At 36.2% G+C, this 21,147-nt stretch overlaps 1 protein-coding gene across 7 annotated transcripts in view; it reads left to right on the top strand.

Moving 5' to 3' along the window:
* The window catches only part of IL1RAP (interleukin 1 receptor accessory protein), a 149,216-nt gene that overhangs the window by 83,124 nt on the left and 44,945 nt on the right, over nucleotides 1-21,147 (top strand). For all 7 annotated transcript variants that reach the window (XR_002313374.2, XM_020890480.2, XM_070466244.1 and 4 more), the window contains exons 3-4: nucleotides 6,645-6,930; nucleotides 11,274-11,460. Coding sequence is in view for 6 of the 7 variants with exons in the window: in XM_020890480.2 (XP_020746139.1) it covers nucleotides 6,645-6,930; nucleotides 11,274-11,460 (473 nt within the window). In the remaining variant the exon portion in view is untranslated. The remainder of the gene's footprint in view (nucleotides 1-6,644; nucleotides 6,931-11,273; nucleotides 11,461-21,147) is intronic.

Here is a 21,147-nt window from a genome sequence, read left to right as displayed (position 1 = left end):
GGAAAATTCCCTGAAGTAGGGCATAGCAATCTACTCCAGCATTCTTGCCTGGAGAATCCCATGGACAGAGGAGCCTGTTGGGCTACAGTACATACGGTCGCAGAATCAGACATGACTGAAGTGATATGCACACGCAGGATGGATTGCTCAGTAGTTACTGTTAATTGAGTTAACACAGCCAGTGGGTGTTAAAGTCTGCTTCTGAATCATGTTTGTTAGCCCCAGTGTTAATGCTCTGTGCCACGTGTCTTCTGTCTCACGGCTCTTGCTAAGGGGTTTGTGTCTGACACTTCTCTATCTTACCTCAGAGACCTGCCCACACTTAATTTGTTGATTTACTTCTAGTCTTCATGTCACTCATTCAGTGTTGCTTCCCAGCCTAACCAGCTTGCTCACACCTTAGATTCTCTGTGGATCACAGTACCAGGGTAATATTTCCTGAGGAGCCAAGTATACTACTAGAAAAATGAAACTATTCAAAATTACCAAGATGGTTGTAAAACCAGCCTTCCATTAGACTGAGTCTCTGCCCTCAGACATAGGACTACTAGAATGGGCTGACAGGAGTTTTTAAGGTGAATTCATCTATGTCGCATTCCAAGATGGGATGTTAAAAGGGCCTGGTTCTCATCTAAACTCATTCTCAGGATTGTTACTTCTTCCTGTCCCATGTATATACTATACCATACTATACCATACTATACTACACTACACTATATGATATTATACTACACTATACTGTACTATACTATACTACACTGCTATACTATATTAATATAATGACTACAGTCCTGCTTAGAAGCGTGTTTTAACTGTTGGTTCATTCATTCTACCAAGTATTTTCTTTTAATTAATTTTGTGTCTATATCTTTCTCTTTCCAAAATTATAACCTCTTGCTGGACACTCAGATTTGTCATGTAGATCCAGCTAATATGTACTGAGCTCTTTACATATCCCTAGACCTCAGCTTTCCCTACAGCACTATATAATAGGCATATGACACATGAATCTGAGAGGGAAACATTTTGTCCAAGGTTGTAAGTAAGTGGCACAGGGCAAATAATTACATATAGACATTAATTCCACCTTAGTTCTTCCAATATTTAAAACTTTCCCCCCTTTTTTTACTTCCTGCACTTGAGCTTCTTGATTCTTAAATTTACATGTTTCTTTGCTGTAGCACCCAACACAGCAGGCTTCCGGTAAATATTTAATAAATACAAATATATGAGTAGCTTTCCTGTGGGAAATATCTTGCTTTGTATGTGTGAGCATAGCTTGGGAACAAGCCTCCCAGAGCTATGTTCAGGCAGCTTTTATTTCTGCTACCACTCAGGCAAAAGTAAGTCAATTAATCTTTCTGTCTTCGTTTCCTGGCATGTAATGTGGGAATGGGCATGAAAGCCCAAGAGGGTGTTGTGAGATTAATTAGTTAAAATGTATACCCTGCTATATAAATGCTAATTGCTGTCAGGAGCGTGGGTTGGATTTTCCAGTGACTTGGCTTTGCACATTCCCATTAGTCCTCTGTGCCACCAAGCCCCAGCCTTAAGAAATCCTTTGACTGAGGGAAATGCTGACTTTATAGTCCTCCCATGTTGAGGGGCCAACTTAGAGAGGACTTCCACTATGGAGTGCACTGGATGGGAAGGGACATTTTAAACAAAAAAGGAATTCTCTGTGCCAGTAATTTGTTAAATTCCCTTTGCTGTTATTAGAGGTACATCTATTTGCATAACAGCCATTTCCCCAGTATCTTCTTTGCCTGGTGCCTGCAGTGAATCATATAATTAATTTGGTATTGCATGACACTTCAGCCCATTGTCATAGATTTTAGTTTTATTTGTTCATTGAATAATTTAAAAATCTCTGACAAAGTTCCCTCAGGTGGCTGGCTAGGGAAAGTTAAAGAACTCACAGAACTAATTTCTAATGGGTAAATGCCCCAGAGAAAAAAACTCAATAATAATACCATTTTTACTAATGCTTACAAATACTAATATGTGTGTCTTTGGTCCCTATTGTAAAGGAGTCTGATTCACTCTATAGATATACTCATTTGACCCATGAAATATTCTGTAAGGGAGATACATTGCAGGTATAAGATTTCTTTTCCCCTTGACACTGTATTGTATTTAATTTGGTTGAAAAGATATTCAGTGAATAAACCAGAAATTTTTGTTAACCTGTGTTTAAATATTAGTATGTAAGGGCCTTTAACATATGCTGTTTTAAAATAAGTCTGTTTGCTCTTGATTTGTTATTATATTATGAAAGAAAAATTCTGGCTTCCTTTATAAGTCAATACTAGTTGCTATAACAAATTAATGTCCTACATCTCAGTGGCTTAATTGATAGAGATTTGTCTTAATTCTTCCAAAGTGAGAAGCTTTCAAAGAAGTTTTCCTGAGAAGCTCTGCTTTGACTGATGGCAGGAATCCAGGCTCCTTCCATGTTGTCATGATGCCCTTTTCACAAATTTCTGGTCTTCAAGGACTCCATGGAAGGGGAAGAGAAAGCAACAAAGATTATGCTGGGAGTTTCAAGTTGTACAGTGTTTCTGGTCCCTCATTGGCCAGAACCAAGTCACATGGTCCCAACCCAATTGTCAAGGATGTGCAGGTTTCATACGGCCAAGAAGAGAAAACAGAACTAATGAACGTTTACCCAGACTCTGCCACAGTCTGCCCCAGTGAACACCAAAATTCCATTTCAAGCTTTGTTCTAAATTCGTCTGCCTGAGTTCATGTTTCTGGGTTTGATGTCTCTTTTTCCATTTCCCTTTCACAATTAACATTCTCTTATCTTTACAAAATAAAAAAAAAATCCACCTGTCACTTATCATCTTTCTTGCTATTAATTATTGTTCAGGGTCATAAAGACTTCTTCGGGCTGGAACTTCTGCAGCAGTCCAGTGGTTAAGACTTTGCCTTCCAATGCACTGGGTGTGGGTTGTGTCCCTGGTGTGGGGCTAAGATCCCACATGCCTTGCAGCCAAATATCCAAAGCATAAAACAGAAACAATATTGTAACAAGTTCAATAAAGACTTTAAAAATGGTCCACATGAAAACAAAACAAAGCAAAAAACCCTCGCCAAAATAACAATTTAAAAAAGGATGTGGGATCAGTTTAAATTATGCAGGATCTTAGTTCATCATGTGGGATCTTAGTTCTCCGACCAAGGATTGAACCTGCAACCCCTGCAATGGAAATAGGGAGTCTTAACCATTGGGCCACCACAGAAATCCCTAATTAGTATCTTTTGGTAACTATTTTTATACTTTTCAATTGCCCTTCAGCATAATTGTTCACTGTGATAATCTAATCAGATGACCCATCAGTTACTTTTTTTTTTTTTTCCTTTATTGGGATCTCCATTTTTCTTCTATCTATACTGATTTACCAGCAAACCCTAATGTATAGCTGCTTTCCTTAGGATGTTCTGCATTGTTATCCTGGGAATCTCTTCCTCTCTCTCTTTAGTTGGATCCCCCTAGTTCTTGATCTCATTTTTCCCTCTGTTGTTTTTTCTCTCATTTTTTTGGACACAAATTCCCCAGAAACTTCTTGAAAAACAGTATAGGAAGAAAAATTACTGAGTCTTTATGTGTCTGAAAATGTCACTTTCACATGTGATTTTTTTGTTGGTTTAAGATTCAAGATTAATAATACATTTCCGTAAGATGCATTGAGTCATTATCTTCTAGCTTCTAGTCTTGTTTTTGAGAGTTGTAAAGCCATTCTGATTCCTAGTCTTCCTAGTATGTGTCTTTTTTTTTTCTTTTTCTTACTTGCCAGTAGTTTATATAGTCTTTTCTTTTTTCAGTTTTAAAAATTATTTTTGTGATGCAAGTCTGTTTTCATCCACAGTGCTGGAGCAATTGACAGCTCTTTTTAATTTAGAAGGTTATCTACTTTAGTTCTGAGATTTGTTTTTGCTTTGAATTATTTGATTGAGAGTTTTCTCCTTTTTTTTTTTCTTTTGAGGATTCTGTTATGGAGATGTTAAGACTCCTGGACTAGTCTTCTAACTTTCTTGTCTATTTTCTATTTATTTTTCTTTGTAGTCTACTCTTTAGAAAATTCTCAATTTCAACTTCCAAATAAGCCATTTATTAAAATTTACCTCTCTTCAATCATGTTTTTAATTTCAATGAGCTTTTTGTTTTTCTCTGAATATTCCTTTGTTGTATCATCCTGTTCTCGCTTGATGAATGTAGAAGTTTCTTTATTTCTCTGAGGATGTTAATGATAGCTTTGTTTTCCAAGATTTCTTTTATTTGAATAATTTTGATTTTATCAATTTTTTTTACAATGTTTCTTCGGGTGTTACTGTTAATAGTAGAGATTTTTCTCAGATGTCTCCTAGGGCTGTTTTGTATTTAAGAAGAAGCTATTAGGAAGCTGATTAGAAATTCTAAGTGTGTGTGTGGGGGGGGATTTGTTCATCTTGAGCTTTTTATGTTAAATGATATGGCTGTACAAGTTGTTTAAAAAAATTCTCTCTTAGTAAGATTGTTAGATCTTTTCTCTGGAAATAGTCAGGTTTCCTAGAGAACATTTATTCATTCTCCTGCCTGGAGTGTAAAGACTGTTTACACTCTCCTGGCTGTTCCAATCCTTGGAGCTCAGTGAGAAAGGTTGCCGAGTGCTAGGAGAGTGGGGTTGGAACAAAAAATGTCACTTTTTGACATAGCCTTCATCCACTTCTCCTTATTTTGCTATTTTATATATGTGCTTATTTTTAAGGTATGTGATTGCATTTGCCAGGATAATATAGATTATTCATATTGGTAATAAGCAATCCTAATTCTCTATGACTTAAAATAGTAAAGCTTTGCCATATGCCATCTATATCAAGGGAAATAAGCTAAAGGCGTCTCAATGTCTATGTTTTCATATTTGCTAAGGCAGAAGAAAAGGAAGCCTAGTGAAATACTCTGGCTGTTAAAACACTCACCATAGGTGACACTTGGTACATCATTTTGGCAAAAGTGAGTCACATGGCATCCTCTTATTTCAGAAGGACATAAAAGTACAATCTTACAATGTGCCTAGGAAGAGAACCCAGAAATATTAGGTGTTAAGGTAGTAGTGATTACTTATCTTGATACTGACAGTTTCGCCTCCTGATGTTTTTTGCATTCTACTTTGCAGATTGGTTTGTTCTACAGCTTTCTTCTCCTCATTTAGGACTTTTCATTTAAATGGGCCAAACTGGTCACCATTTTGTCTGCTATGGTATTGCTATTGTCTTTTCTCTTATTATTGCTATTACTTGGGATAATGTCTTGAAAAATTAGTTTTAGTGAAATTTCATTAAGGGATGAAATTAGATGCATGCATTCAATCTGACTTACTTATCTGAAAAAAAAAAAAGAAAAAAACTGGTTAAAATTTTCTATAAACTAAATGGCCTAATTCTACAACTTTGCAGTGTGAATAGAAATATATTTAAAGAAGGTTATGATATATGTTTAATTAAAATATTTTAATATCAATTTGTCTTAATGTGAACAAAATTTTGGTCTTTCCAGTTCTTTTTTTGTATACTGGATTTTAAAAGGTGTTTCTAAATGAAGTATTACAGTTGTAAACAGTACTGATTTGTTGAGTCTTAGAAAAGTCAGTTTGTTAAATTTCCCGGAGATCTATTATTTATTTAGAGATTTATCATTAACTTACCAAACATTTTGCATGTCATAAATCTTCAAATCTTTGCTTTTATCAACATTAGTCACTGTTAGTTGTTTTATTAGCTATCTGTTACCCCCAAGATGTTGCCTAACAAATGATCACAAACCTCTTTTAATTTATTACTCATGTATTATTGCTCATAAGTCTGTAAGTTGTCTGGGAAGTTCTAGTAAGATAAGCTCAACTCAACTGGTGCAAGCTGGCCCTGCTCTTGCATCTTTGATCAGCTGTGAAAAGGTCTGACAGTTCTGCTTCTGCAGGGTGTAGCTACCAGCAGGGTGTCTAAGCTCTACCGTATGTATCTCCTTTTTACTAGAAAGCTTTCCCATGTATTGTAGTCAGTCTGATATGTACAACAAGTGTAAAGTATATTGAATTTTGAAGATTTATTACAAAAAAGAATGTAAGTATAAAATATTAATATTTGTGGTTTTAGATGTATCAAGTTTAATAAAATATTAAAATTAATTTTACCTGCTTCTTTTTATTTCTTTAATGTGGCAATCAAGACATCTAAAATTAAATATGTGGCAGGCATTTTACTGCTATTGGACAGTGAAGATCTAGCCCCCAAATTCGGAGACCAGGGGAGAACTAGGAGGCTTCTCTTTTCAGTTATGATCTTATCCTTAGAATTGCCTTTGTCCCCAGAGGAGTGAAAGAGCACTTGATTTTCTTGTCCAGGTGAGATTCTCCCTCATACCTTGTTGGGTTCAACAGGATCAAACTATCAGATCACACTGTTATGATAGTCAAAAGATGAAGGAATGAGAGGAAGTCATCTCTTCACAGCACAGCTGTCTATTAGAAGCATTTATTAGAAAAAGGCTAATTAATATGACAAGAGAAGTGTCCTGAAAAAGGTTGGGGCTATCCTAAGGAGAAGGTATGTTCTTTGGAGGTGAGATGATTCAGCTGCCTTTTCTTTCGTTTTGTTTATTCCAGAACGCTGCGATGACTGGGGGCTAGATACCATGAGGCAGATCCAAGTGTATGAGGATGAACCGGCTCGTATCAAGTGCCCACTCTTTGAACACTTCTTGAAATACAACTACAGCACAGCCCATTCAGCAGGCCTTACTCTCATCTGGTATTGGACAAGGCAGGACCGGGACCTGGAGGAGCCGATTAACTTCCGCCTCCCTGAGAACCGCATTAGTAAGGAGAAAGACCTGCTCTGGTTCCGGCCCACGCTTCTCAACGACACGGGAAACTATACCTGCATGCTGAGGTAGGCTGACCCTTGTGGTGTCTTTCCCTTTTTGCTTTGTTCCCGAACCCTTACCCAAAGGATGTGAAGCTGGGGAGGAGAAGGACGCATTTATCCAGAAAGAGTTACTCTTCACCTCATTGGCTTAGCTGAGATTGGCTGAAAGAGATGAGCAGAGAAAAAGGTTGAGCTTCTGAGAACATTCTCCATTGGTGGTTCCTTTTCAAACCAGACATACATCAGAGTTGTCTAGAGATGGAGGTTTATTCATATGTTCCTTTTCCCTGACACTGGCATCTACCTCCATCTGAGTCACTTGGAGATGTATCTGTTTCCCTAGACAGTGAGCAGGGCTGGCAGTAGAACGCATTCATGTCTGTTATTCGTGGCAGTTTTTTAAGTGCCTAGCACAGAGTAAAGGGTTTCTTTGGTGGCTCAGCTGGTAAAGAATCTGCCTGCAATAGGGGAGACCTGGGTTCGATCCCTGGTTTGGGAAGATCCTCTAGAGAAGGGAACAGTTACCCACTCCAGTATTCTGGCCTGGAGAATTCCATGGACTGCATAGTCCATGGGGTCACAAAGAACTGGACACAAGTGAACAAAAGCCTCGATGTGCCATATAGATGAAAGAATATTTGACAAGCATCAAATGCACTTAAAACAATGCTTTTCAAACTTTTCACCAAAGTTTCCGTATAAAGCAAATGAACACCAGATCTCTGGGAATCTAAGAATATAATCTAAAGCATTCTACCATTACTGCAAACTTTATTACAAACCCACTTTTTCTTCTTCTGAAGTTTCATGTAGATTCTGCATTTTACTTCATAGTATACCAAGTTTTCTTTTACAACAGATTAATATTGTTTTTTCTCTGAAAAAAAATCTTGAAAAAAATGAGGTTCCTCTGAAAATTAACCATTTTAAGGCCTAGTTTTTGACTCCCTGAGGTCCCCTTTTAGCTTTCAGGCTTTACTTTGTTTTTTAAACTCCCATCTAGGTTATGGATATTTTAAAACATTGTTTCCTACCATTTAATAAGTATATTGATTTTTCTAGGGCTCCCATTACAAAATACTGCAGATTGGTGGCTTGAACAATGGAAATATGATTTCTTATAGTTCTAGAGGCTAGAATTCCCAGATCAAGGTGACAGCATGGTTGTTTCATTCATCTCTGCTTGGCTTGTAGAGGGACATCTTTTCTCCAGGTCTTAGCATCTTTCCCCCCCATGTCTTCTGTGTCCCAGTCCTCTCTTCTTTTAAGAGCATCAGTTATATTGGATTAGGGTCCACACATATCAGCTTTCTTTGACTTAATCTCAAGACCTATCTCCAAATACAGTCTCATTCTGAAGTATTCAACTTCAACATATGAATTTGGGGTGGAGGACACAACCTAGCCCATAATAGTAGAGCTGGATGACATAACAATAACAGAAGAATAGGTAATCCCACACCTTTTGAATGCTCTTTGTCTCTCATGGATGTTAACTGTTCTGTGATGGAAAACCATAATTATATTTTGATAAATTTAGCCAATGTTATGATTTAGTGAAAAAGCACTTCTTTATCACAAAAAACCCCACATGTTAATCAATGTGACCTTGGAAGTCTCTTGTTAAGTCCATTGAGGCTTTCACCCCTTCTGTTTCATTTTATTGGATTGAACTCTAGACTGGGGTTTAGACTTCCAAGGAGCTCATGTGCCCATTATTTATGTTCTAACACAGCTTTGGTATCTATACCCACAAAATGAAAAAAGTTGGCCTAAATGTTCTTTGAACCCCTTATTATCTTTGATAATTAATAATCTAGTAACATTCCATACATGGACCTCAGCAAATACCTGGGAACAGGTTGTCAGTCGCTTTCTGGCTGACCTTGTCTCTGCTATGCATTCTTGTGTTTCAGTACCTCTATTTCTTTTTCCTTACCAACCTACTACTTCTCTAGAGCTCTCTCTCAAACGTTTTCAGCCTTCTTTTCATTATAGGAGCAGGGCTCATGATCCTCAACGTGTGAGTATATCTTTACTGTTATTTATCAGTTTCCAGATTTCCATCTCTTCAATTCACCTTGTGCCTGTCTTCTACATCTCTAAAGAAAATTTGAATTGAACTTATCTGGTGGGGGCATCAAAAGTCTCCTGTAATCCTGTGGTGATTCTTAAACTGAGAATGACCTTAAGCTGAACCATGTGAAATCATAGGCTTGATGTCATTAACACCATAAAGCTCAGGTTCATCCTCTAGGATTTTACTGCTTGTATTCTTGCTTCAATACCTCTACTAAGATAATGTTCATATTTGACTTATGAAGCTGGAAAAGTTAGTCTAACCATTGTTCATCACTTTATTTTTATAGTCAGAAAATGGATCTTATTAAGCTGAAGTTTGCCTTCTGTAATATCCACCTATGGAACACTTTTTCTTCTTGGAAGACCTTTTGTTATTTATAGGCAAAGATCATGCTTGCCACTCACCCTTTCCACCTTATTACCATTGTCATAAGTCATCTTTAAATGCTCTTTCCTCCCATCTTGGGAAGGGTAATAAATTCTCCCACACCTTCCCTTGGGGTTAGTCTTAGTTCATGAGTTACTGAGTATATAAGATGTTTTAAATATTGAAAGAAATCACAAAACAGGGTGAACAATTAATGGCCCATTTACATATCACCCTAAAAAATCACTTATTGTTATTATCTATGTTCTTTTCATTGTTTTCCTATATGTAATACAATTTTATATCTATCCCATGTAGCTAACAAATATTTATTCATTGCCAACTGAAAATTTAGGTATTGTGCTAGATGCAAGAAATAAAAGAAAACACACATGGCCATGCCATGTAATAAATTCAACCAAAGAATTGTCCGACATGCTGAGAGGATAAAAGTCTTAACTGAAAGGTAGGGTGATATAAACCTCTGAGTGAGAGGTAGGGTGATGGGAGAAGAAGAACCCTCCAGGCAGATGAAATGACTTATATAAACATTAAAGACATAAATACAGTTCCCCAGCCATCTTAACACATTTTATGCATTTGTTAGTTTTTCCCTTCATGCTTGATTTTTTTATATATATGTGTGTACAACAACTTTGGATGGTTGTCCCATGGTTTTTTTACAGGCTTCCTTTTCATATGTGTTTCTAGTGATTCTAATATCTTCCTTGCTGACACAGCAAAGGATGGCATTTTTGATCATGTGCTCCCTCATTTCTCACTTTTCCTATTTCTGTCATGTGAAAAAATCTTCAGAAATAGGCTGACTAGGGCAAAGATTAAGGCTTTTAAAAATACTTTTGGAAACATTTTTTTTTCCAAAACTTGTTTATACCATTATCAACCATGAATTAATATGCTGTTCTTACCTTTGCCTTTCCAGTACTAGTGTTATTAAGAGTGTTTTAAGGGTAAAATTAAACATTTTATATCCCAGGTGACTCAGTGGTAAAGAATCCACCTGCCAATGCAGGAAACACAGGAGATGCAGGTTTGATCCCTGGGTTGGGAAAAATCCCCTGGAGGAGGAGGGAGAGCAACCCACTCCTGTATTCTTGCCTAGAAAAATCTTGTGGACCAAGAAGCCTTGTGAGCTGTGATCCATGGGGTCACAAAGAGTTGGATACAATTGAGCATGAAAGACTGAAGGCAGTGGGCAGGAGAAGAAGGGGAGGACAGAGGACAAGGTGGTTGGATGGCTGCACCGAATCAATGGACATGAGTTTGAACAAGCTCTGGGAGATGGTGAAGGACAGGCAAGCCTGGAGTTCTCCAGTCCATAGGGGTCACAAAGAGTCAGATACGACTGAGCGATGGAAAAGCAGATATATATGTATATATACATTCATACATATATATATATGTATATATATATATATATATATACACACACACACACATATGAAAGTGAAAGGTGCTCAGTCGTGTCCGACTCTTTGTGACTCCTTGAACTACACAGTTCATGGAATTCTCTAGCCTAGAATACTGGAGTGGGTAGCCTTTCCCTTCTCCAAGGGATCTTCCCAATCCGGGGATGGAACCCAGGTCTCCAGCACTGCAGGTAGATTCCTTCCCAGCTGAGCCACAAGGGAAGCCCATAAATACATATACACACACATATGTGTATTTAGGAGTAAATCTAAAAATGTAAGTAGTTTATCAATAGTAGTTAATTGTGTCTGTCTTTATTTTGTTATGTCAATTGTTCTAGGAAATACCTCCATAACACATTTAATTGTTACATGAGCTTAACATATAAAGTCTCAGTACATAGGAGTAGTTCACTTCACTCATTTCAATGTGTTTGCAGCATGAAAACAAATGGAACTGCCCATTCACTGCATATTTTTCTTTTCAGGAATACTACCTATTGCAGCAAAGTTGCATTTCCTCTGGAAGTGGTTCAAAAAGATAACTGCTTCAATTCTCCCATGAAACTTCCAGTGCATAAGCTATATTTAGAATATGGTGTTCAGAAGATCTCTTGTCCAAACATAGATGGATTTTTTCCTTCTAATATCAAACCAAACATCACTTGGTATATGGTAAGCAAACCAGAGGTCATTTACCGTCTCTAAAACAATAATGACTATTTGTTGAATTGAATTAATATAGGAACTGAGATTTTTCTCATCACAATTTCTTCCTTAATAACTTTACACAAATTTTTTTACTGCTTCCTCACTTTGTAACATTTTAAAGGAAGTGGTGGAGACTTTACCTCAACTCACCATGTCTTAACTTATAATCTCTGGGCTGCCAGAACTATCTTATTTCTATTAACTTCTTATGAAATACAATTTGAGAAATATTGCCAACTTATACTCACTGCTGAGGGAAGTCAGAAGCTTCAGCAGAAATTCCTCTGGTGAATTTCTACTCTTTAGTTAATCAGTACTGAATTTAATACTTGAATGTGTTTTCATGGTTGCTCTCCTTTGTGGGCACATTCGATCTGTGATCTATTTGAAATCTGAAACCTTAGGAAAATATTTAATCAAAAATGAAAGTATTGGGAGATGGCATTTGTGGCAGCAGCATAGTTTTCTTATCTCTTCAAATGTCCGCCTGAGCCAAATCCCCAAACTCCTGAACAACATTTAAGACAAAACTCAATAACAAGTTATACTTAAGAATCACTTTCAATAAAGCAAGTGATATAATCACTAATATGACCCATATAGATTCAGCATCTATAGAGAAGGAAGCAGATGAAAATGGAAATAATATGGTACCTGGTAAGCTCTAGAACATGAGAATCCCAAAAAGGCCAGTGGATGAATTTGAGAATAGCAGTTGGGAAATTGGGAGGGGGTTTGCCCTCTATAGAGGGTAGGTCTGAAAAGCCTATAGCTAGACATTCTGAAGGAATTGAAATAGTTTTTGTGCTTCAGAACTCTGTAAAACAACCACTCACACTGAGGAAAAACTGCTGGGAGTAAGATCAAAATAAACAGGGTCAGGGCAATGTTGAGGATGGAAAGAGAACTGCCTGAGAATGGAAGAGTAGAACAGAATCAAGAAATCTCAAGAGCATAGTTTTGAAGAAAGATCTCTGTGAAGTTGAAAACTTCAACTAAATCCTAAAGCTCAGGAAAAACTAGTTTTACATAATAATGAGTAACAAGAATAATCAAGAAACTGCTCTGGCAGTTCAGTGGTTAAGACTTTGCCTTCCAGAGCAAGAGGCGAAGGTTCCATCCCTGGTTGGGGAGCTAAGATCCCACATGGCTTATGTCCAAAAAATCAAAACATAAAACTGAAACAATACTGTAACAAATTCAATAAAGACTTTAAACATGGTCCACATAAAAAGTCTTTACAAAAAGAAGGATCAAGGTAAAATCCTTTTCAAAGCTATAAGAAAAAAAGGAGAATAAGAAGCAGAATAACATTTCTATAGAAAAAAATTAATGCATGCAGGAAGGACATGTTTGTAACTTGTATCAAAAATTGGCAAAAAGACATTAAGAAGTGATGAAAGATAAGAAAGAATAACAAATAAGAATAAAAACTTCCAGAAATTATATAACTCCATAAAAGCTTAGAAAAAAATAATTTCAAAAATAATGCTAAACTAAAAGGAACATAACAGAAAATGAACACAATAAATAATACCTGAAGATTAAAAAAAGTGGAAGATAGAAAATTTTGATCAAAAAGTGATTAATAAAAATAAAAAGGTTAGAATCGATATACCAATATCATGTAAACTGTAAGATGATTGATATTATGAGATATAAAGAAGAGGGTTTTTTTTTAGCAGACTTTTTAGAATAATAAAAGGTTGAACTCATCAAGAAGGCATAAAATAATAAAAAAAAATATGCTTGGTAACAGTGTTTCAAAATATACAAAGGAAAAACTGAAAAATTTAAAAGAAGAAACAGGAAATTCTATAATCCTAGTTGAAAATTTAGTATGTGTCTCTGTTTAAGTCATTAATGAAGTGACTTAGGGAGCCAAATTTAAGAGTTTTTCATTGGCCAAAGATGGAGTAATTTGAACTTTAGTATGGATATGATGCTGGGAGGGATTGGGGGCAGGAAGAGAAGGGGACGACAGAGGATGGGATGGCTGGATGGCATCACCGATTCGATGGACATGAGTTTGGGTAAACTCTGGGAGTTGGTAATGGACAGGGAGGCCTGGCGTGCTGTGACTCATGGGGTCGCAAAGAGTCAGGCACGACTGAGCGACTGAACTGAACTGAACTGAAGGATATTAACAGGTTGCATCTCATGAATTAAGTTTAAAATCCATAAATTTATAGTGATATTTCAAAATATGGCTGCATTTGGATGTTAAGGAAATAAAAGCATTACCTTGAAAACTGGTAAATAAAAAGGAAAAAAATCAAGATTTTATTCTGCTTTTTCTATAAGAAATGTACACTGAGTAATGAAATGATGCAGGGAAGTATATTTTTATAAAAGTATAAAATCACTTTGCAAACCCCAATGACTTACTAAATCTAAGCATTATACATCAGTGAGTGCTACTATCATAAGAAGAGAAACAGCCATACTCCTTTTAATGAAAGAATACAGTATAACCTGTATTTGTGCCAAATGGGTTAAATCTGAGTCTGATGAAAACTTTGGCTCCTGCTGCCATTTCTCAGGAAATATAGAGAACAGAAGGATGTATTGATCTGCACCATGAGTTTGCAGTCAGCAAAATCTAAATAGTGAGAAACTCTATAGGCCAAATGTTTTATGTTCGTCAACAAATAAATTGCCAAAAAAAGAAGCATAGAGTGGGAATGAACAGATTAAAAGAAACAAAATACATTTGAAATGCTTTAGTGATTAAGACTATAGTATCTAAGGATACACATATGAATAATAAAATTGTAAATGAAAACAAGGAGTGATTTCACTATGCAAAAACAGATAGTTGCTACTTTCGGAGGTAGTAAAGAAAGTCCAGTTGACATTGAGCATGTGAGCACTTTCAAAACTGTCAATGTTCTATTACTGGACCTGAGTGGTGATTATAAAAGTATTTGCTTTATACTAATTCATTAACTCATACATATGTTTTGAGTGTTTTTCATATACGCTTTGTTCTGTAATCAATACAAGAAAAGAAGACAGGAAAGGAAGGGGAGGTGGAAAAGACTGATTTAAGATACATAACAACCAATTGCAATGTATGGACATTAAGTGGATCATGGTTTATTCAAAAAAAGTTGTAAAACAAGTTAGGAGAAAGTCAGGGAAATATAAACACAGACAGAATGTTGATGACATCGATGAATTACTATTACTTTTTAAATTATGATAATGGTTATGTTTGCAGAAGGGATCTTGTCATTTAGAGGTATACACAGAAATATCTATGAATTGAATTGTATAATGTCTGTGATCTGTTTTGAAATAATATCGGGATGTAGTGAGTAGGTATAGATGAAATAAGACATAGCTTGAACTGGTACTTTTGACACCAGATACAGGTAAAGGGATCATTGTATATTCTCTCTATGATTGTACTTTTCCATGGTAAAAAGGATTAAAAGAATTATATTAACAATTTTACATTAATAAGTATATCTTCCAGTTTAAAAGAATATATTTATCTATTTATCTGTAGTAAGGTCTCTCATTTCTAATGAGACCCTATTCACTTTCTGTATATTTTGAATACTTTATTGTCTGAATAAATAATTTTACTTTTATACATATTCTATTATTTTCTCCTCTTTTTCCTCACCTGGAACATCCTTCTGCCTGGAACATCATCTTTTTCTCCTTTAGAACAGATGAAATTCTACACCTTCACAAAATGTTCCCTATTCTTTCCAGTTGAAATAATTTTCCCTCATATACCCTTATATAGCTATTTATTTGTGACTACTTCAGTGTTACTTTTAGCTTCCTTTATTGTTTTATAGTCATTTATTCATGCATATATTCAACACCTACTTGTTGAACATCAGCTGTATTCAATGCAATATGTCAGCAGTCTGGGGAGGACATGGTAATGAATGTGATATATGCCCTCCTCAGCATAGCTTCAAAGGATTTCAGTTTAATCCAAAAAAGTTTATAAGTAAGAATTCCTATTCTTATCAAAAAGTAGAATTATGAGTTCTATAAGAGAATTTATTATTGGTTTTAAAAAGAGAGGTTTACATATAGGCATTCTATGAGTTTGACTGTTTATTGAGGGCAAATTGTGCCATATCCATCTCTGTATCTCTGATAATTCCCAGATCTCTGGCTTTCCTGATTGGACAAGTGTCAGTGCTATTAATCAAGATATGAAATAGCAGAGGAGGAACAGATTTGGGGGACAAGTAGTGAATTTAGATCCTGTCATATGAGTTGAACTTATCCGTGTGACATCTAGATGGCAGTGGCTAATAGTGGCTACATGTGTTTGAGTCTGGAGCTTACTAAAAAGAACTCAAAGCTGGAGGCAGAGAACTGGATGCATTTATGTGATAGTTGAAACCCTTAAGTAGGAAAAATAAAGTGAGAAAAGGGCTAAGATACAAATCTGGAGGGAATGTTCGTGGAGTGAATAAAACCTGAAAGCCTGGAAAGAAGACTAAGAAATAAAATCATGGTGATAAAATCATGACCATGGCAGATACCCAACAATGTGCAGGTGACTAAAGAAGATAACCAGTAACCATCCATCCTTTCTATTCTCTGATTATGAAAAAAGCTGCTATTTATGTGTGTTATACTGCCTTTTATTTCTTTACATTTTGGTAATTGATCGACAGCTTTACTCCTAAGAGTGCTTCCATTCTGGGAATAAAATCAAGTCTTTGGTAACTGCATTCTCCAATCACATGCTGCTACTTTTTTTGTCTATTTTGCTTTCTACTTTCAATAGTCACTCCCTGCATCCACCAAAGTATCTTGGCCTTCCTAAAATTATATAATCCTCCTCTTTGTTGTTTCCAACTGAATTCCTTACCTTGACATCATAGAAATTGTCTCTTTTAGTAATACAAATAACTCTATAGTAGTTAAAAGACACATTCATCAATTCCAGCAAATTTGCTTCCCTGTTAGGGGAAGGATGAAAGCTAATGAATTGAAAAAAAAGGAAACTAATGTTTCTTTCATTTTACTCAACATTCAAAAAACTAAGATCATAGCATCTGGTCCCATCATTTCATGGCAAGTAGATGGGGAAACAACGGAAACAGTGAGAGACTATTTTCTTGGGTTTCAAAATCACTGCAGATTGTAACTGCAGCCATGAAATTAAAAGATGCTTGCTCCTTGGAAGAAAAGCTGTGACAAATCTACACAGTATATTAAAAAGCAGAGACACTACTTTGCCAACAAAGGTCTGTCTAGTCAAAGCTATGTTTTTTCCAGTAGCCATGTATGAATGTGAGAGTTGGGCCATAAAGAAAGCTGAGCACCGAAGAACTGATGCTTTTGAACTGTGATGTTGGAGAAGGCTCTTGAGAGTTGCTTGTACTGCAAGGAGATCAAACCAGTAAATCCTAAAGGAAATCAGTCCTAAATATTCATTGGAAGGACTGATGCTGATGTTGAAACTCCAATACTTCGGCCACCTGATGTGAAGAATAGACTCATTGGAACACACCTTGATGCTGGGAAAGATTGAAGGCAGAAGAAGAAGGGGATGACAGAGAATGAGATGGTTGGATGTCATCACTGACTCAATGGACATGAATTTAAGCACGCTCTGGGAGTTGGTGTTGGACAGGGAAGCCTGGCATGCTATAGTATGTGGGGTTGTAAAGAGTCAGACATGACTGAGTGACTGAACTGAACTGAACTGAACTGAATATTTCTTTCATTCCACTAGGGCAATACATTGTGTTATGTACTTTAAATATCATCATACATAATACTCATCACAATCCTTCAAGTAGATATTATCCTTATGTAGATTAGGAAACAGATGTTTGGAGATACAAACAATAATCACTGACATTTATTGAGCACAGGAATTCTAAATGCTTTAATAATTTCACTCAGTTATCTCATCTCAAAGAAGGCTCTATTTTCTCCATTTGATAGTCAAGGAAACTGAAGTGTGAAGTAGTTGAGTGATTTGTCCAAGATTCAACTCTATGCAATCTGTATCAAAAGCCCAGACTTTTACATTATCTTATATAATATACTCAAAGCAATCCAGCTGATAAGATGAACATCTGGAATTGCAGGCCAGTTCTATGTGGTTCCAAAGCCTGTGCTCTCCAGAAAGGCCACAGAGAAGGTTGGTTCAGTCTTTACTTCTGGGACAAAGGGCTCTTTGAAGGGAAGGACTATCTTTGAACACAGACTGGGCTGTAGACTGGACTGTGAGACATAAGGAAGCCTATGAAAAGAGGACCCTGGGAAATCAGAAGGAGCTCAGAAAAATAGATTGGAAGGAATAGAAAATCCAACATTTCTGTCTTGGAGTCTTAGGGAAATGGGGCAGGATTTTGCTTTCTTCATCCACATGTCTTCCTTTCTCTCCTCATCTTCAGCATGGTACAGTTTTCTTCATCCAGGGCCCAGAATTCACAGTTCTCTAATTCAACAGTCTTGTGAGTGAAATCAATGTTCAGTAAATGTTGAGTAAGCCAGTATTTGTAACTAACCTGGAAAAGCAAACTGTGGTTTGTAAGTCATTTATTGAATTTCAAATAGCCAGCTTCTGAAAGAACTTCTGAACCACAACATGTATATAAATTGGAGGCTGCCTGTTTATTCACAGAGCCTACCAGATATATAGTGGCCATGACACAGGTAAGTATGATCTTATTGTTTTCACTATTATTGTTAAATGTTTTGGACCCATGAGCTTTAAAATAAGACAAGTCATTTTGACGTTCATATTAATGGATGGTTACTCTTCCTCATTGTTATAATTGGGTATTTAAATTTTTTTCCCCAAAGACACTTTATGAAAACTAAGTCAGTGTTCCTTTTCTTCCTGAGGATTGGAGAGACCACTTTATTGAATGCTTTGGGTATTACATTTATAGCAGCTGCTGAAATGCTCTCAATTGCTATTTAACAGTATAGATACCATTCTGGATATCAATTTTCAAAAAAAGCTTGTTGCCCGTGTCCTTGGTATAATCATTTTATATCCACCTTTAATTTTCAGTATGAAATTCATCACAGTTGGTTGGATATTGTTTAGAAACCTGTTAGGGAATAGGAAAATCTTTGGAAAGTGCCATCAGTAAAGAACATTTCGGCAACAGTGCGAGGGTTGGCCTTCTTGTTGGTGTAGCACATATTTCAGGAAGTTAATGCAAGGTCTATGTAATAGATGTTATTTTTAAAGTGCTCATTTCAGTTTGATCTGAAAACTTAGTTTGGTTGGTTCTTTATCTCTTTCCTTTCCCTACAGTCCCTGTCTAGTGATATTTAACCTTTGGTATAAAGGAAGTATGGTTTGCCAGGTGGTTCAGAGGTAAAGAATCCACCTGCCAATGCAGGAAATGCAGGAGATATGGGTTTGATCCCTGTGTCGGGAAGACCCTCTGGAAGAGGAAATGGCAAGCCACTCCAGTATTCTTGCCTGGAAAATCCCATAGATAGAGGAGCCTGGTAGGCTACAGTCTATGCAGTTGCAGAGTCTGACACAACTTAGCATAGTGCAGCACTTACTTAGTCTAGTATATAAAGAAAGTACGTATCATATTTTCTTTCCAAATTATACCTATTTGATTCCATGCAGAGGAACCTAGCAGGCTACAGTCCATAGGATCTCAAAGAGTTGGGCACACACATACGCACAATTCCATATATGCATATATACATGCAGCATTTTACATATAGTTTTAGAGCTTCTGAGGACCTAAAGGTTCATCTTTTAAACTTAAACTCAGTTCAAATATCTGTGATGCTTTCAGGGTGAATTAGGCTGGATGAATCACCCACTTTATGTTTTCATGGCACTTAATTTATATCCCATCTTTGTTACTGTAATGATTGCATTACTCCCTTCTGTATGAAGTAGTGTCTTCTCTCTTTTGCTTTCCCTTGATTATCAAATACATATTACAAAACTGAGTCAATGTACTTTGTATTTAGAAATTGATTAAAAATTGAATGAATTTATTTGGACTAGAAAATATCATGGAAATAAGGGCCATTTCTGTTTTTACTGGCTACTGAAAGCCTAGCTTCTAACTGAATGCCTGACACCTAGAGGGGATTTTGTCAATTTTTATTGTACAAATATTGCGTGACATAGTTCTGCTCACTGAAAGTGGCTGGTGTATAAAACTCTTATGAGCCTTTTTGAACAAGTGTGGTGTATTTTATAACAACTTAATTTTGGGAGCAAAAATGTCAGTAGATATTTTGACTCTTATATCCTCATATCTCAGCTTAACTCTTTTTATCCTTTCTTCTACTTTCCCCACTCATCCTACAACTCACCCATCCCATATCTTTATAAGTCTGTATATTCACCATCTTATTATCATTTGCATTCCATGTGAGCTTGCAGCTCCACGTATTATGTCTTTGCTTCTCTGGTTCAGTTTATAATTTTGATCATGCAACACCGACATATTGAGCATTTACCATGTGTCCAGCATTGAGCAGTTGCTGGCTGTGCAGATGAAGTGCTAATCTGCCTGCCCCCTACTTTATTCCACAGAAGTAAATTTTCTGAGAAAGAGATAAGATAAATGAAAAGAGATGATTATGTTGAAGTTAGTTAAGTGCTAACATGGAGAGCATAATGCTATAAGAGTAATAAAGGTATGTTGTTTGTACTTTTTTCTGTCCTTGGAGGGTACCTCTCCATGTCTCCTCTCTTCCTGATTGATTTAATAATCTACCTGTCCTTTAAGATCCAGTTCAGATCTTCTTTTTCCATGCAGATTTTCTAAATGTTTTCTGTTCAGTCTTCTTCCTCCACTTCCCCATCCCAGTATGCCTTTCATAGTATTTGTTGCAGTCTTCCACTAGACTGCATATCTGCATCTGTAGGTTAAGAACTGTGTCTTTTCCATCATTGTTCCTCAACAGAGTTCTTTGAAAACTGTAGGCTTATTGAATGGAAACATTTGTTTTTATATAGTCATGCCATCTGCCCACCCACACCCCATACCTCACACATGATTTATTTCCTCTTAAGGATCTCAAAGTCATTTCTTGTGCTTATCTTTACCTATATACTGCTGTAGGTTGCCAAGGGTACCATTATGTGGTTAAAGAGTTGCTCTCCTATTTAACTTCTCTCTTTCAAATGCAGAATGAGGAACTGATGGCTCAACTCAGTGAATGACTTGTCTTCTAGTCAGATGTCTGCTTCCTAGTGGAATCAACATGTTGTTAACCTGTTTCTTATATTTGGAAATGTATTTTTATTTTTTGAGTATTAAGATCTCTGTTCATAACTTTTTTTTTTTCTGGATTCCAAGTGAATGATTTTGAAATCACCAAAAATATGAAGGATTTATTTTCAGGAATAATTCATTATGTTCAAAAATTCCCTTTATGTCTTAGGTCCATGAAGGGCCTCGAGAAGCAGATGCTTATAAAAAGCAGAGCTCATCAGATACTACAGGCTAAAGTTAATGGGTGTTTTTAGTTCAACAATGCCCTGAAGCTATCCCCACTACATACATAAAAACTTATAATGTATATAATATTTTATTCATTTCCTCTTCTGACATGTTATAGGTCTAATAGTTTTTTATTGTCTTTGTTGTTAATTTAATTTTGAATGATCAGATTTTTCTGAATGGTAGATTAGACTCCAAAAGTTTTCCACTC

Source organism: Odocoileus virginianus, chromosome 4 (assembly GCF_023699985.2).
Source record: "Odocoileus virginianus isolate 20LAN1187 ecotype Illinois chromosome 4, Ovbor_1.2, whole genome shotgun sequence".
Taxonomy (NCBI): domain Eukaryota; kingdom Metazoa; phylum Chordata; class Mammalia; order Artiodactyla; family Cervidae; genus Odocoileus; species Odocoileus virginianus.
The sequence above is the reverse complement of the archived record's forward strand: the minus strand, read 5'-3'. Positions and strand labels throughout refer to the sequence as shown.